A 17,216-nucleotide genomic window follows, 5' to 3' on the forward strand; every position below is an offset into this window, starting at 1 on the left:
CTCTCTGCAGACCTGGCTGGAGGGTGCGTGCAGACTCTCCAGGCCGCGACTCGGCGCGTCCTTCCTCCTAGTTCTCCCCCACCCCACCCCCCAAACCCGCACCTCCCGAATCCCCCGCCCTCTCCGCGCTCTGCCCCTCCTCCCTTGCTGCGGGCTGACCGCTCCACACCGCCGCAGCGCCTCGCGTCTGGACAGCTTGCAGGAGGCACACACCCTTACACCCACTCGGCCAGACCGCACCCCTGCCCAGCATGTCCGCGCTGGAGTGGTACGCCCACAAGTCCCTGGGCGACGGCATCTTTTGGATTCAGGAACGCTTCTATGAGTCGGGCAACCGCGCCAACATCTGGCTGGTGCGTGGTTCCGAGCAGGATGTGGTGATCGATACGGGCCTGGGGCTGCGCAGCCTCCCGGAGTACCTGTACTCCTCCGGCCTCTTGCAGGATCACGGGGCCAAAGAGGACGCGGCGTGCCGGCCACTGCTGGCCGTGGCCACACACGTGCACTTCGACCACTCCGGCGGCCTCTACCAGTTCGACCGGGTGGCCGTGCATCACGCCGAGGCCGAGGCGCTGGCTCGCGGGGACAACTTTGAGACCGTGACCTGGCTGTCCGACAGTGAGGTGGTGCGGGCGCCCAGCCCGGGCTGGAGGGCCAGGCAGTTCCGAGTGCAGGCGGTGCAGCCCACTCTCATCCTGCAGGATGGTAATGGGCCCTCACGGGCGCGCGCTCTCTTTAAGGGAAGGGATTGGGAAAAACTGTTCGAGGGATGCATGTTGCAGACGTGCGTGGCTGTAAACTGGTTTGTTTTGTCACATCGCAGAAACACCACTACTGTTTCTCCCTTCCCTGAGTAAACGCCTACTCGATCTGAGCCAAGGCCCTCGAAGCCTTCCTTACCACAGACCAGTTCTGGCACTGTGTGGCAAAGCCAAGTACTCAAATGAAAGCCGGCCCCACCCCCTAGTCAGATTCCTGTGTAAGGTATAGTAGTAACACTACAGAGGCTTGTGACTAGGGATTTTACATTCTTTTCCTGAACACTTGCCAGATTTCCAGGCGCTTTTATAGCGAAAAGACTTTTAAGGAATGAGTCCTCACCGAGTGCATGACAGGCTCTATGCTTTTGAGAACAGCTGACTTCATCCGCTCTCTGTCGGCGTCACCACTGGATATGAACAATTCCCACCTGTAGGTTTAGAAAGCCATTAGGGAGCAGTGGTTCTTATCTACTTGTGCATCCTTATCTTCCAGATAGATTTCTGTTCTTGATGTTGCCTCATTAGAGAAAAAGCTTGATAGTGAACATAAAAAGTAGAGAATGTGAGTCTTAACATTATGACAGATACATGGTCTGGTTTAAAGCAAGGCCTGAAAAAGATTAATGAGGTTATTTCCGGTGATGGTGAAGTATACCGACTAATGCATGGGTAGCCTTGGGCCTCTGGCTCTGTAAAAGAAAGGATGGGGATCAGAGAGAAACTAATGGAATAAAATACAACAGAGTAGGGTCCCAGCCCTCTCAACGCCAAGCAGGCACTTAAATAATTGAGTTAATTAGCCACAATACAATATTTGTATATTAAATTTCCTTTTTTCTTTTTAGAATATTTTTGTTGATTTCATTTTATCTTCACAACATATTTGAAGTGAGGTGGCTGACCCCTAATTAAATGGCTTGCCTAGAGTCCAGAGAGCAAGATAGTGACAAAAGCTAGGATTTGAACCAAGGCACAATAGATCAACGCATGCAGATCATAAATTCTATCCCATAAATATATTGTAATTATAAGTAGGATATGAAACCCCCTTCTCTCATTTTTATCTTGAAACCATTTTAATTGCCAATTTAATTTATTAAAACATTCCTCTAGGAGATAGAAAAATCCTGTTGCTGCAGTACAATAAGCTTACTTTATGAAGGACCAATATGACAAATGATTAAATATTTTACAAAAATCAGTTTATCTTATAGATGAGATCTTGAGCACTTGAAATATAAAAAATAGAAAGCAAGATTCCATACCTTACACCCCACCCACAAAGCCTCTTCATTAAAATTTCAAATCTAAAGATTAAAAAAAAAGAGACTGATTTAGATGGGAGTCTTATATCATCTGACAATTTAAGATGAAAGAAAAGTACATTTACAGTATTCTTTGTATTTCTTGATAAAAGTGATACTTTTTAGAGTTAGGATTTCCATGTAGTTGATGGGTATTAAGATTAAATTAATTGTGGCACTGAGACCAAAAAATGTTTAAATTAGTATTTAAAATACATTACAGTTGTCTGAATGAATAAATTACTTGTGATTTATTCACTTTTCCATCTGTGCCAACAATAGGAAATCAATGGTGAAAGAACGATAAGAATTATTGTTTTATAGATGAAGAGTTCAAGCAGGCCTGAATTATCATGCCTGAGATCACATAGCCAGTTTGGAAAAGAGCTGAGACTAGAATCCAGGTTTCCTAAATCCCAGTTTATGATAGAATTATAGCATTTTGGAAATACAGGGGGCCTGCAAGCTATCTGTGTGGTGCTTTAAGCCTTTGAAGGTGTGAAAAAAAAAAAAAAGCTTAATATTTACCAAACACTTAAAGCTGAGAATATTGTGTTATATCAAAAGTTGTTTTTCATTAGAAGCAGAATGCCTCATCCTCTCAAGTAGTATCTAATTTTCTCTTTTCTCAGGAATATTAATTTCCTTTCTCTTCTGAATAATGTGGCCAGCTGACTTGCTGTTATCATAATCCAGATGGCTGGAAGGAGATATAAAATATTTATATGAAAAATTCATACATGGTTACACATATACATGATGAGCCCATATCTGAACAGCATACAGCTGTTGCTTTGGTTAGAACATAAGGAGCCTGAAGTCATTAGTTTATTACATTTCATTTAGTGAATTGATGATCACCTGTCATGAGGAAGCATAAATCTGTGCTGTATGACTAACCCAAAAACTAACTTGCAAAGGAGGGTCAGGGAGAGATCATCATTTATCATCTTTGATGGAAAAATAACTCCCCCTATGAATAGTGAAATAGTATCCTCCTATAAGAAGATAGATAAACCCTATAGTACCTTCTATAGTACTATTCTTAATATAGTACCATACGTCTTTTTATCTATTTTCCACAATAGTCAAATGATATGAAGTGGAGACATTTTGACCCCTTATATATGTTTAATTAATTTGCCCAGTCATCAAGATAATTACACAGTTATGACAGGCAGACTGAAGTCACTTGGGGAGGTTAAAAACAAAAAATAGACCCTAGAAAGGTAGCAGATTGAAAACTACTCCATCCGAAACCTAAGCCTGTAATAAAAGGACCTTGGTTTGTCTGTTTTAAGTATAAATCCATATTGAACTATTTTGAATGCTGATGTAAATGTAATGACTGAGTCAGCAGTTTTATCTTCTGCCAGCAATGGGAAATCAAGAGCCAATCCAGTTTGCACTGTAGGAGCTTTAAAAGGCTCGGGAATTAGCAGTAGATGGTATCTTAGTGGGGGCAAAGGAAAGATAAATAGTAAAATAAGTAGAATTGGTTGAAAGCCATTTAAGAAGCTGTGAAAACTCTGGAATGTCCATGCACTTAGTTTGTTCTCTGGGGAGAATAAAGCAGAGGAGTGTTGATTAAGCGATGCCAAGTACTACTGAGCTCAGCATTCAGTATGGAAAATAGGAGGAATGTGTGTGTGTGTGTGTGTGTGTGTGTGTGTGTGTGTGTGTGTGTGCGCGCGCGCGTGCTCGTGCGTGCAGGCGTATAAGGAAGAAAGGGTGAGAGAATGTATGTGTGTATGTGTATGTATGTTCCTTGTTAGTTTCAAGAAGGATGAGAGCCAGGTCTTTACCCCGCCAAGTAGCAAACTGGAAGAATCTTACCTGGTTAATGTGACCAGCCCTAGAGGAAAAACTAAGATGCTGATCCCTAAGCAATCTTTGGCTTCGTCTGTCTACAGCACAGCCTTGATCATTAAGCCCAATGCATGTGCTTCAAGCAGCCTTTTCACCCCCCCCCCCCATTCTCAAATAGGCAACCAAGCATTATGAAAAATCCTAGAAAATGGTCTAACACGAGATCAAATACTAAAACAAATAGCATAAAGCAACTTGAGAGGGGAAGACAATCATTAATAGCATCAGGGGATAACAGAAGCTATTGCATTCAACGTATTCAAGAGACATTAGGATGCTTTAAAAATAAGCAACAGAACAGTATGCACATGCGCACACACACACACACACACACACACACACATGAGTTCTTGAAATTTAAAATGATAGAAGTTTCTTAGTAGAAGAACTGAAGATAAAGTTGAAAAACTTAAAAAAAAAAGGAGAAGAAAGGTAAAATGAAAACGAGAAGAGAACCAGTAGAGGACCCATTTGGAAAATTCAACACTGGAATAATAGAAGCACAGATAGAGTAGAGAAAATGGAAGAAAAGAAAGGATAATAGCGATAATTAAAGAAAATATCCCACAATTAAGAGATGTAAAATTTCAGATTAAAAGAGCCCACAGAGTTCCTAGCGTGATGAATGAAAACACATCCAACCCAAGGCACATTATTGTAAAATTTCAGAATACTGGAAGCAAGTTTCCAGAAATTAAAATGTCATCTATACAGATCATAATGGCTTTAGAGCTAGAAAAGAAGAGCTATGCCTTATTTGAATAAAATTTATTTCCAACTCAGAATTTTACATCCATTTCACTAACAATCAGGTTATCAAAAAAGATTGCTGTTACTTAGAAAGTTACCAAGATATAATTTTATCCTATTTACTCCCTTCAAAATAAGGAAGTAAAGCAAGAGGAAGATATGGAATACAGGAAACAGGAGATCAAATACAAGAAAAAGTTGAAAGGAAACATCAGGATGATGGCAAAAATGACGTTCTGACAATGATACTATGCCAGGCATAAAGAGCTCCACACTGGAGCAGTTAAATCGTTACTCTTTTGGACAAGAAATATATACAAGAGTGGTGTTGGTAAGTGGAGAGTGAGGGGTAAAGAGAGCTAAAGATTCTTATATTTTATAGTGGAAGTCAACAAAATCTAAAATTTAAAAACCAAGAAATGGTAATATGTGAATGAAATCAGTATAGTATATCTAATTAGTAAATCAAGAAATGAAATATAAAAAAATTTTAGAGATAAATATATGTAGTAGAGGCAGCTACCGGAAGAAATAGCTAAAATTGTTAAAAAGTGGTTGATACTTGGTAGCAGGATTGGAGCTAGAGTCAGAATGGGGCAAATAACTTTTTCTTACATTTTAAGCCCTTCTGAAATATTTTGAGATGTGTACATATGTTTCTTTGATTAAAAAATGAAATAAAAATATGGGGTTACCAAGATGGGAAAGGGTATTTGGGAAGCCAAGAAAGGTCTAGTATGGTTGGAATCTAATGACAACTGGGTCAGGGTGAGGGCTTGGAAGCATAGGGTGTGTGTGTGTGTATTATATGCTTTTCTATGTGGTATTTATTTATATATGGATATATGTCATAGGCAATTTTGAGTCTTGTAGGAGAGGTCTTATTGAAATTCTACAAGTGAGCATTATAAGCATAGGGGAGGCATTTACAAAGCTGTAAGGTATTGGAAGAATCTAATACTCACCCATTATGGCCTTATCAACTGCTTACAGTTGGTATCCATTTTGATAGGTGGGCACTCACAACTTATCTGTTGCTAAATACTTTGAATACCACCTGGATATAACCAAAGATCAATAAGACTCTATCCCTGCATTGGTAATTATCCACAGCTTCTCCTTTTTTTTTTTTTTTTTTTTTTTTTTTTTAGGATTCAACTTCCTTCACTTCCTTCCTTCCTCCTTTCCTTTCTATACACTTATGAAAAAATGGGTCTCCAACAGCTCTATTATTAAACCAACCTGGCTATAATTTCTTTACCTTACCTGCCAGTCATACGGTAAATGACAGTAGTTTGTGATTCTCAGAGGCACTTTAATTCTGGAACAATTATATTGTAAAGGAGTCTGGCCCGTTAAGACTGGAATGCAGAGAAAGCTGGGAGTGTCTGATTCCATCTTAACATTCTTACTGGGATTCACGACAAGACTAGGACAATCCCTGCTCCCACTCTTGGCCTCACTGATCTGTTTTGTATTACTATATATATTTTTTCTTAAGTTTCTACAAATGCAATCATATATGGTCTTTGTGTCTGTCTTTTTCATTTGGAATGGTGTTTTGGAGATTCGTCCATGTTGTATCTCTTATTCATTCCTTTCTATTGCTGAGAAATAATCCATTTATGGTTATAACATATTTTATATCCTCACCTATTGAAGGAAATTTGAATCTTTCTAGTTTGAGGCCGTAATTAATAATGCTGTCATGAACATTTGCAGGTAAGTCTTGTGTGGATGCATGTTTTCCTTTCCCTTGGTAGATACCTAGGAATGGAATTCCGGGATCTTATGGTAGTGGATGTTAATTTTTAAGAAAGTGCCTGTTTTCCAAAGTAGTTATACGATTTTATATTCCCAAATGCAATGGATAAGACTTCCAGTTTCTTCAGCTCTTTGTCTACACTTGCTTTTGTCAGTCCTTTTGATTGTAGCCATTCTAGTGAGTGTGTAGTGGTATTTCATTGTGGTTTAGCATCTCCCTAATAACTAATGATGGTGAGCATATTTTCAGGTACTTATTTGCTAGTCAAGTGTCTTCTTTGTTAAAGGATCTATTAAAATCTTTTTTCCTTTTTATTTATTTAAAAAAAATTTTTTTAAGTGTATTTATTTTGAGAGAGAGAGAAGGGCAGAGAGAGAGAGGGAGAGAGAGAATCCCAAGCAGGCTCTGCAATGGCAGCACAGAGCCCAATGTGGGGCTTGAACTCAGGAACCATGAGATCATGACCTGAGCAGAAACCAAGAGTCAGACACTTAACTGACTAAGCCAACCAGGCACCCCTTCTATTTGTTTTCTAGAAACTTTCACATTTAGGTTTATGATCCATTTTGAGTTAGTTTTTGTCCATATTGTGCAGTGATGGTTGAAAGGTTCTTTTCTGCTTATTTGGATATGGATATCCAAAGTGTCCCAGTCCATTTAGTTGAGAAGAGCATCTTTTTGCCCACTGAATTATCTTGGTTGACACCATTTGTCAAATCTCCTTTTGGACTCTATTCCAAGGTATAAAAACACCTTTCAGTATAAAGATATACATTTTTCCTAAGTATTTCATTCTTTTTGATACTATTGTGAACAAAATGGCTTTTTAAATTCACTTTATGATGTTCATTGCTAATATATAGAAATACAATTTATTTTTGTATTCTGATCTTGTACCCTTGACATTGCTAAACTTGCTTTTTTAATTCTCTAGCTTTCCCCCACATTTCTTAGGTTTTTCTACAAATAAGATCTTGTTATCTGTGAATAAAGACAGATTTACTTCTCTTCCATTCTCTGTGACTGTACTCTCTTTTTCTTGGCTTACTCCCTTGGCTAAAATCTTTAGTGTGATGTTAAATAGAAATGGTTAAGAGTAAACTTCCTTGCCTTCCTTCCATCTTAGGAGGAAAGCACTTAAGTGTTTCTATTCAGTGGTAAGTTAGCTTTAGGTTTTTCATAGATGCCCTTAATCAAGTTGACGACCTTCCCTCTACTCCTAGTTTGCTGAAAGTTTTTACCACCAGTAAGGTTTGGATTTTGTCATATGCTTTTTCTTCACCTATTGAGATGTTCATATGACTTTTCCCCTTTATTTTACTAATATAATATAGTTTGTTACCTGATTTTCAGAAGTCAAACCAAATTTATATTTCTGGGATAAACCCCATTTGGTCATTATCCTATTTATAAATTGTTGTATTTAGTTTGCCAATATTGATAAGGATTGATAAGGATTTTTGAGACTACTTTCGTTAGGAATATTGGTTTGTAGTTTCCTTTTTTTTTTAGTTTATTTATTTTGAGAGAGAGAGAGACAGAATGAGTGGAGGAGGGGCAGAGAGGGGAGGGAGAGAGAGAATCTCTTAATTCACAAAACTGAGATCATGGCCTGAGCTGAAACCAAGAGTCCAACGCTTAACTTATTGAGCCATCCAGGCACCCCTGTAGTTTTATTATTTTTTTTACATTGCCTTTGTCGGGCTTTAATTAGGGTAAAATTGAATTAGGAAGCTTTTCTTCTTCTTCTATATTCTGAAAGTCTATATAGATACTTTCCCTGTCTTGAGTGACTGACAGAAACCATCTTTGAGCCTGGACTTTTCTTTGTGGGGAGATTTAAATTATTAATCAATTTCTTTGCTTGATAGGTCTACATAGATTTTCTTTTTCTTCTTCAATCACTTTTGGTAATTTGTCTCTTTCTAAGAATTTGTTTATTTCAACTAAGTTGTCAAATTTGTTGTTCATAATATTCCCTTATCCTCCTTTTCATTTCCTTAGGGTCTATAGTGATAGTCCTTCTTTCATTCCTGATTTTTGCAATTTATGTTTTCTCTAATTTTTTTGTCTAGCCAGTGGAGTTTATCATTTTTGTTGCTCTTTTCAATGAGCCACCTATTAGTTTCTTTTATTTTTTTCTATTGGTATTTGTTTCTTATTTCATTTATTTCTGCTCTGGCCTTTATTTATTCCTTAACATTTTGTATTTGATTTGCTTCTTTTCCTAACTTCTTAAGATAGAAACTTTGATTTTAAACAGTTAATCCTTTACAAATAAGCATTTAAAGCAATAATTTTTTTTCTAAGTATTGTGTTACCAGCAGCCGATTAGGTGTGATATATTTTGTTTTTATTTTCATTCAGTTCAAGATATTTTTTAATATAATTTATTGTCAAATTAGCTAATATACAGAGTGTAAAGTGTGCTGTTGGTTTTTGGGTTAGATTCCCATGCTTCATTGCTTACATACAACACCCAGTGCTCATCCCAACAAGTGCCCTCCTTAATGCCCATCACCCATTTTCCCCTCTCCCCCACCGTCCCATCCACCCTTAGTTTGTTCTCTGTATTTAAGAGTCTCTTATGGGTTGCCTCCCTTCCTCTCTGTTTATAACTATTTTTTTTCCCTTTCCTTTCCCCCATGGTCTTCTGTTAAGTTTCTCAAGATCCACATATGAGTGAAAACATGTGATATCTGTCCTTCTCTGCCTGACTTATTTCACTTAGCATTATACTCTCCAGTTCCAGCCATGTTGCTACAAAGGGCCAGATTTCATTCTTCCTCATTGCCAAGTAGTATTCCATTATACATATAAACCACATCTTCTTTATCCATTCATCAGTTGATGGATGTTTAGGCTTTTTATATAATTTGGCTATTATTGAAAGTGCTGCTATAAACATTAGGGTACATGTGCCCCTTATGAATCAGCACTTCTGTATCCCTTGGATAAATTCCTAGTAGTGCTATTGCTGGGTCGTAGGGTAATTCTACTTTTAGCTTTTTGAGGAACCTCCACACTGTTTTTCAGAGCAGCTGTACCAGTTTGCATTCCCACCAACAGTGCAAGAAGGTTCCTGTTTCTCCACATCCTCGCCAGCATCTGTAGTTTCCTGAGTTGTTCATTTTAGCCACTCTGACCAATGTGAGGTGGTATCTCAGTGTGGTTTTGATTGGTATTTCCCTGATCATGAATAATGTTGAGCATAATTTCATGTGCCTGTTGGCCATCTGGATGTCTTCTTTGGATAAGTGTCTATTCGTGTCTTCTGCCCATTTCGTCACTGGATTCTTTGTTTTTCTGGTGTGGAGTTTGGTAAGTTATAGATTTGGGATACTACCCTTGATTTGGTATGTCACTTACAAATATCTTTTCCCATTCCATCGGTTGCTTTTTAGTTTTGTTGATTGTTTCCTTTGCAGTACAGAAGCTTTTTATCTTGATGAGGTCCCAATAGTTCATTTTTGGTTTTAATTCCCTTGCCTTTGGAGATGTGTTGAGCAAGAAATTGCTGTGGCTGAGGTTAAAGAAGTTTTTGCATGCTTTCTCCTCGAGGGTTTTGATGGTTTCCTGCCTCACATTTAGGTCTTTCATCCATTTTGAGCTTATTTTTGTATATGGGCAAGAAAGTGGTCTAGTTTTATTCTTCTGCATGTTGCTGTCCAGTTCTCCCAGCACCATTTGCTAAAGAGACTTTCTTTTTTCCATTGGATACTCTTTCCTACTTTGTCAAAGATTAATTGAGCATACATTTGTGGGTCCAATTCTGGAATGTCTATTCTATTCCATTGGTCTCTGTGTCTGTTTTTGTGCCAATACCATACTGTTGATGATTACAGCTTTGTAGTAGAGGCTAACGTCTGGGATTGTGAGGTGTCCCACTTTGGTTTTCTTCTTCAATATTACCTTGGCTATTCGGGGTCTTTTGTGGTTCCATACAAATTTTAGTGTTTTTTCTAGCTTTGAGAAGAATGCCAGTGCAGTTTTGATTGAGATTGCATTGAATGTGTAGATTGCTTTGGGTGGTATTGACATTTTAACAATATTTATTCTTCCAATCCATGAGCATGGAATGTCTTTCAGTTTCTTTGTAACTTCTTCAATTTCCTTCATAAGTTTTCTATAATTTTCAGCATCCAGATCTTTTTTACCTCTTTGGTTAGGTTTATTCCTAGGTATTTTATGGTTCTTGCTGCAATTGTAAATGGGATCAGTTTCTTTATTTCTCTTTCTGTTGCTTAATTATTGGTGTATAAAAATGCAACAGATTTCTGTGCATTGATTTTGTACCCTGAGACTTTGCTGAATTCATGTATCAGTTCTAGCAATCTTTTGGTGGAGTCTTTCTGGTTTTCCATGTATCATGTCGTCTGTGAAAAATGAAAGTTTGGTTTCTTCTTTGCCAATTTTGATGCCTTTGATTTCCTTTTGTTGTTGGATTGCTGATGCTAGCACTTCCAACACTATTTAAACAACAGTGGTGAGAGTGGACATCCCTGTCGTGTTCCTGATCTCAGGGGGAAAGCTCTCAGTTTTTCCCTGTTAAGGATGATATTAGCTGTGGGCTTTTCATATATGGCTTTTACGATGTTTAAGTGTATTCCTTCTATCACAACTTTCTTGACAGTTTTTATTAAGAAAGGATACTGTGTTTTGTCAAATGATTTTTTTGCATCTGTTGACAGGATCATATGGTTCATATCCTTTCTTTTATTAATGTGATGTATCACATTGATTGATTTGCGAATATTGAACCAGCCCTGCAGCCCAGGAATGAATCCCACTTGATCATGGTGAATAATTCTTTTTTATATGCTGTTGAATTCGATTTGCTAGTATCTTATTGAGGATTTTTGCATCCATGTTCATCAGGGATATTGACCTGTAATTCTTTTTTGTGGGGTCTCTGTCTGGTTTGGGAATCAAGGTAGTGCTGGCTTCATAGAATGAGTCTGGAAATTTTCCTTCCATTTCTATTTTTTGGAACAGCTTGAGAAGGATAGGTATTAACTCTGCTTTAAATGTCTGGTACAATTCCCCAGGGAAGCCATCTGGCCCAAGACTCTTCTTTGTTGGGAGATTTTTGATAACTGATTCCATTTCTTCACTAGTTATGGGTCTGTTCAAATTTTCTATTCTTTCCTGCTTGAGTTTTGGTAGTGCGTGGGTGTCTAGGAATTTGTCCATTTCTTCCAGGTTGTCCAGTTTGTTGGCATATAATTTTTCATAGTATTCTCTGATAATTAGTTCAAGAGATTTTCTAATCTCCTGTGATTTCATCTTTGATCCCTAAGTTAGGTAGAAGTGTGATGCTTACTTTGTGTATATTTGGATATTTCCCATATTTATTTTTGTTATTAATTTCTAATTTAATTATGTTATAGTCAAAGAACATATTTTTATGATTTTATTCCTTTCATATTTACTGAGACTTGCTTTATGGCTGTGTAGCCTGGTGAATATTCCATGTGCAATTAAAACGAATGTGTACTTTACTGTTTTAAGATAAAGTGTTGTATAAATGTCACTTAGGTTAAGTTGTTTGATAGTGTTGTTCAGGTCTTCTGTATTCTTACTGATTTTCTATCTACTTGTATTACAGATTATTCAGAGAGGAATATTTTAATCTCTAAGCATAATCAGTTAATTGTTTATTCTTAATTCTGTCAGTTTTTACTGAAACTTTTTTCATGAATCTTTAGTGTCTGTTTTAGGTACATGTATAATTTTTTAGTATGTTGACTTAATGTATATCCTAATAAAATGTACCTCTTTTCTCTACTAATAGTCCTTATTTTGTCTAATATTAATATAGCCACTCTAGTTCTCTTACTAATATTTATATTGCATAACTTTTTCAACCTCTGTTTGTCTTATATCTTATAGTTCCTCTCTTGTAGACTACATATGTATCCTGCTTTTTAAATCTAGTTTGACAATGTCTGCCTTATCCCATTCATATTCAATGTAATTATTGATATAGTTGAATTTAGGTCTGCCATTCTGTTATTTGTTTTCTATGCCTCATTTCTTTTTTTTGTTAAAAAAAAATTTTTTTTTAGCGTTTATTTTTTTTGAGACAGAGAGAGACAAAGCATGAACGGGGGAGGGTCAGAGAGAGGGAGACACAGAATCTGAAACAGGCTCCTGGCTCTGAGCTGTTAGCACAGAGCCTGACGTGGGGCTCGAACTCACGGACCGCGAGATCATGACCTGGGCCGAAGTCGGCCGCTTAACCGACTGAGCCACCCAGGCGCCCCTGTCTCATTTCTTATTTAGCTCTCTTTTCCACTTTCATTGTCTTTTAGGTTTCACAAATTCCTATTATTACACTGTTTTTATTCCCCATTAACTTTTTAACTCTATGTCTTTGATTTTTTCTGTGTATATGTGTTTGAACTAAACATAACAATATGTAAACCAGTGATTTACTTAAGTTAGTAAAACCAGTGATTTAAAACCAGTGAAACAGTAATTTTGCATTTATACCTCAATTTCCTCTCACTATCAAATAACTGGGAAGAGTGTGAGATTTTACCTGATTTGCAAATTAGCCTGCCAGGGTTTAATAGATTCTGGCAGGAGACTAAAGATAATTTATTACTCATAGCAACAACAATAGCCAGAGCATGATCATTTGTACTGATTCTTCAAGGCTTAATTTTCACAGGGTGACAAAAGAAGGGGCAAAATATAGAGTAGCATTCATGAATCGTGTTATCAGGATACTGGTACCAAGGATGTACTAAAAAATAAAAGTGTTGTGGTCAAATAAGTTTGAGAAATGGTATAACCCTATCTCCCTTGTGTATATCTACAATGTACATTACTATATTAAAAAGTTCTCAGAAGCCTTGCAGAAAAAAAGCTACTTAACTTTCTTTGAAGAAATGTTTCCAAATTATTTGACTACAGAATCTTTTCTTTTATGTATCATAACAACCTGAAAAAATAGTGTTCCACATAATTCACTTTGACAAACACTGGTTAAGCAAACAATAGAAATGAAATATATGCAAATTATTTTTAAATCACCATTAAGAAATACTGTATTTTTGAAATAAAAGTAAAATAAGTGTTATCCTTCCCGACCTTTTTGAAAACATTTAATGTTCTTTTCTTTTATTCTTTAAGTGATTGAAGTCAAGTATACAACATGTTTATCTGTAAATTCTGTTTCCATTTGTAGGGGATGTGATCAACCTTGGTGACAGACAGCTCACTGTTATGCACATGCCTGGTCACTCCAGGGGCAGTATTTGCTTACATGACAAAGACCGAAAGATTCTCTTCAGTGGAGACGTCGTGTATGATGGATCACTGATTGACTGGCTTCCATACAGCAGGATAAGTGACTATGTTGGAACCTGTGAACGTCTGATAGAATTAGTGGACAGAGGTCTGGTAGAGAAGGTGCTTCCTGGGCATTTCAATACCTTTGGTGCTGAAAGGCTTTTTCGATTGGCTTCTAACTATATTTCAAAAGCTGGCATATGTCACAAAGTTTCTACTTTTGCCATGCGATCTCTTGCAAGTTTAGCCTTACGTGTAACAAATTCTAGGACCTCACCCTAGTATCTACACTGATAACCTATTTTGATTAATTCTGTAAATTCAATTCATTTTGTGCTGTTAAAATGAGTAATAGTGAGCATTTCAAGAAATGCTTTATTAGAGAAAAAAAAAGGTTGAGAATGAGTAAGCCCAAAAAGGAAGCTCTTCATTAAAAATTTTTCTTTCTTTCAAATAAGAAATCATTTAAATAAGCTTATAATTTGCCAAGCTGTCATCTTGTAATATTTGTCATCTTGTAATATCCAGAAACAACATAGAAATATATGGGGAAGTAAGGAGGCATAGTAACAGAAAGAACTATCATCCTTACTTCCCATTTCTCTTATTTTATTTCCTAGATGCCCTAGAAAAAGAGGCATAAAGTTTTATGTTTATATTCCAAACTTGATATTTTAATATATTATTTAAAGATAAAGGGTCTTGAGTTTAAAATACATTAGAACTCAATACAAACATATAAATTAATATTTAGAATGACAGCTAAAACAATCCATTGGTATAGCACAGAATTTTTATGCTTCATTTATTTATTCTTAATGTAATTAGAGCGTATTATATGCTGTGTAATTTTACTTACAAAGAGTACAATGAATTTTGTTTTGTTGCAAAGCTTTAAATATAAATTGCAGAGTGCTTCAGTCAAAAGCTACCACACAGTGTTGTTTGTTATTATGTGCGTGTAATATTTTCAATCATAAAAATGAAATTCAAATGTCTGTAATATAATTACAAATTGTCAGATTTCTCAAAAGGACACTGTCAGGGAAATTTGAAAATATACACATTGAAAATAATTTTTTATTATATCCTATTTTAATATTAACAGCTATTATAAACAAAATTTTTCTTGTTAAATAGCAGCTTCAGTATATGTGTCATATTTTATAATACCACAACAACTATAGAGATCTATGACATTCTGATATGAATCATTCTTTTACTTATCATAACATGCATATGTACCATGGAAGGCTTTTCAGATTAACTGCAAAATGTGCATTAGATATTGACTTAGAGTGAATTGCCTTTTTTATCCTGATTCACAACACCTATTCCTGTTCAGTATTCTTTGTCTTGAATGAAAAGAACTCTACATTTATAAAGTTATAGGAAAGGTTAGCCCACTATTTTAGTGAAATGTTTTGGTTTGGTGCTCTTTATAATTTATTAAAAAGCCTTTTGGAATATTTCATAAAGGTTTTTTAAGCAGTTTTGTCACTGCCTTTTTATTATTGACATGTCCAAAACCAAACTGAGATAGCTTTGGAAATCAGATTGTTTAGTATTAAGAAAGTTTAGCAACTTTGATATCTGAAAAATTATAAAATTTTTCCACCCTTAACCCACCCAGGTTTTTTAGTCTTTTTTTAATTCAACACCCACACACATATCCCACATTCATACACACAGTCACATACATACATGCACAGTATTGTGCTAAACACTGTGGAAGCTTAAAAAGTCAAAGAGATGGAATCTTAGCTAGAAGGCAAACAAAACATGAATAATAATATATGTAGGTTGAAGCTAATACAAATTACACATGAGTATCAGGGACAAACATGGAGGGGTGTGGAGTTTGGTTAGGAAGAGATTCCTGGAAGAGGGGTTTTTCAGTCATATTTGGAAAGATGATTTGTTAGGTGGTCAGGGTAGGGGACAAAAAGATCCAAGAACGGGGATGGAAGCATTGCTATCCTAAGTAGGCTATTCCTTGTGACAATTTAAATTTAATTTTCAGGAATCTTAGATCCTCCAAATACCAAGTATTTAGCATGAGACAGGTGGGTTTGTGATGGTGTATATGAGTCATCTTCAGTGACAGACAAGCTGTCCTGCCACATGCCATCAAAGGAATCTACTCATATAAGGCTGTAGGTTTCAGTTGATATGCAGCATGAAGAGTATAGATTTGGTTCAGGGCAACTACAATCACTTAATGAGCCTTAAATATAGCCATTATTTTTATATCAGTAGCACAAAAGAAAACCAAAAGTCCTTAACCATTGACCATTTTATCATACCTTAGGACTTAAAAAAAAAAAATCAGGGTATAGTAGGCACTAAGTTTTACTGAGAAATATTTGAACCTGATGAAGGCTTTCTTTATTTCTTAAAAGTACAATTTTTCAAAACATGTTAGTTTTATTTTTAAATCTCCAACTTTTTTTTGTTTTTCAAATTATACAAACACATAAGACTGTGATATTTTGCTTTTGCTTCAGTGTGAATAAATTGGGGAAAGGATCTGTCATCCATTTAGTGCTCATGCTATGCATTTTAAAATATGCATTATTCAGTTTAATCCTGGCCCCAGTGCCAAGAAGTAATTGACCAGCCAAACACAACAAAACTTTGGACAAAGCTGGTAATTGAACACAGGTCTGTCTTCCTCCCAAACTGTGCTCTTTCTCTTATATCTGCACAATAACATAAAATTGGCAAAGTGTATTTTTACTTTCCCAGATGCCACATGTGCCAAGAGTAAATCAAGTGATGTTAAGCCTAATAATAGCATATTTTAAAAGAAGCTTTAAAAAATATATTTTCACCCTGACAGTGACCCGTATTGTAACTTATGATTTTTGGAAATAATAGTATGTAAGTATAATTCAGAGTTGTCAAATGTAAGACATTTAGAAATAATTTTTATTTGTATTGTTAATAACTGAATCTTTGGAAACTCATTTTCCTTATTTGGTGTTTCCTTTTAACTAAGAAGTCTAAAACAAACAAAAATCTTGTGTTATTCTGATATAGTTGAGTAAATGATTATGTGTAGTTGTTCTTATATGAATAGTAATATGATTGTGACATGTACACATTGTCTTCTTATAATTTTCAGATAAGTGTAAGTAAAAATTTGTGTGATAAATATTAAAGTGGACATTTTATTTCAATCTCTAGTTGGTATTTTTTTCTAACAGCAAATTCCTATTTAATTTCTTATAAATATTCCCTATGTGAAGTACAGTTTTGAAAATGTGTAATAAATAAGACATCAAATCCATGGACAAGAATGGAGAATCCAGAAAATGCCCATATAAATTTTTGGTAGTTATAAATATTGCATTTTAAATCAATGGATAAAAGATGAGTTATTTGGTATTTATTCTAATTGTTGATGTGAGAAAAAAGGTCCCTGACAATATAAAAATAAATTCCAAATGGATTAAAGACCTAAAT

At 36.0% G+C, this 17,216-nt stretch overlaps 2 protein-coding genes across 3 annotated transcripts in view; one reads left to right on the forward strand and one right to left on the reverse strand.

Annotated features, from left to right (window-relative positions):
* POLR3G (RNA polymerase III subunit G) overlaps window positions 1–17,216 on the reverse strand; it is a 103,274-nt gene that overhangs the window by 43,608 nt on the left and 42,450 nt on the right. The window lies entirely within an intron of this gene.
* On the forward strand, window positions 55–16,930 carry MBLAC2 (metallo-beta-lactamase domain containing 2). The gene is made up of 2 exons (XM_019462800.2): window positions 55–705; window positions 13,645–16,930. The coding sequence occupies exons 1-2, from the start codon at window positions 252–254 to the stop codon at window positions 14,028–14,030; spliced, it is 840 nt and encodes a 279-aa protein (XP_019318345.1). The 5' UTR covers window positions 55–251; the 3' UTR covers window positions 14,031–16,930.

The sequence above is a fragment of the Panthera pardus genome, unplaced genomic scaffold (assembly GCF_024362965.1).
Source record: "Panthera pardus isolate Hobbes unplaced genomic scaffold, ASM2436296v1 HiC_scaffold_2, whole genome shotgun sequence".
In the NCBI taxonomy this organism is placed as follows: Eukaryota; Metazoa; Chordata; class Mammalia; order Carnivora; family Felidae; genus Panthera; species Panthera pardus.

Coding starts and splice junctions, on each gene's coding strand:
- MBLAC2 (XM_019462800.2), top strand. CDS start 252: ATGTCCGCGCTGGAGTGGTACGCCCACAAGTCCCTGGGCGACGGCATC. Junction 706..13,644: donor CACTCTCATCCTGCAGGATG/GTAATGGGCCCT, acceptor TTCCATTTGTAG/GGGATGTGATCAACCTTGGT.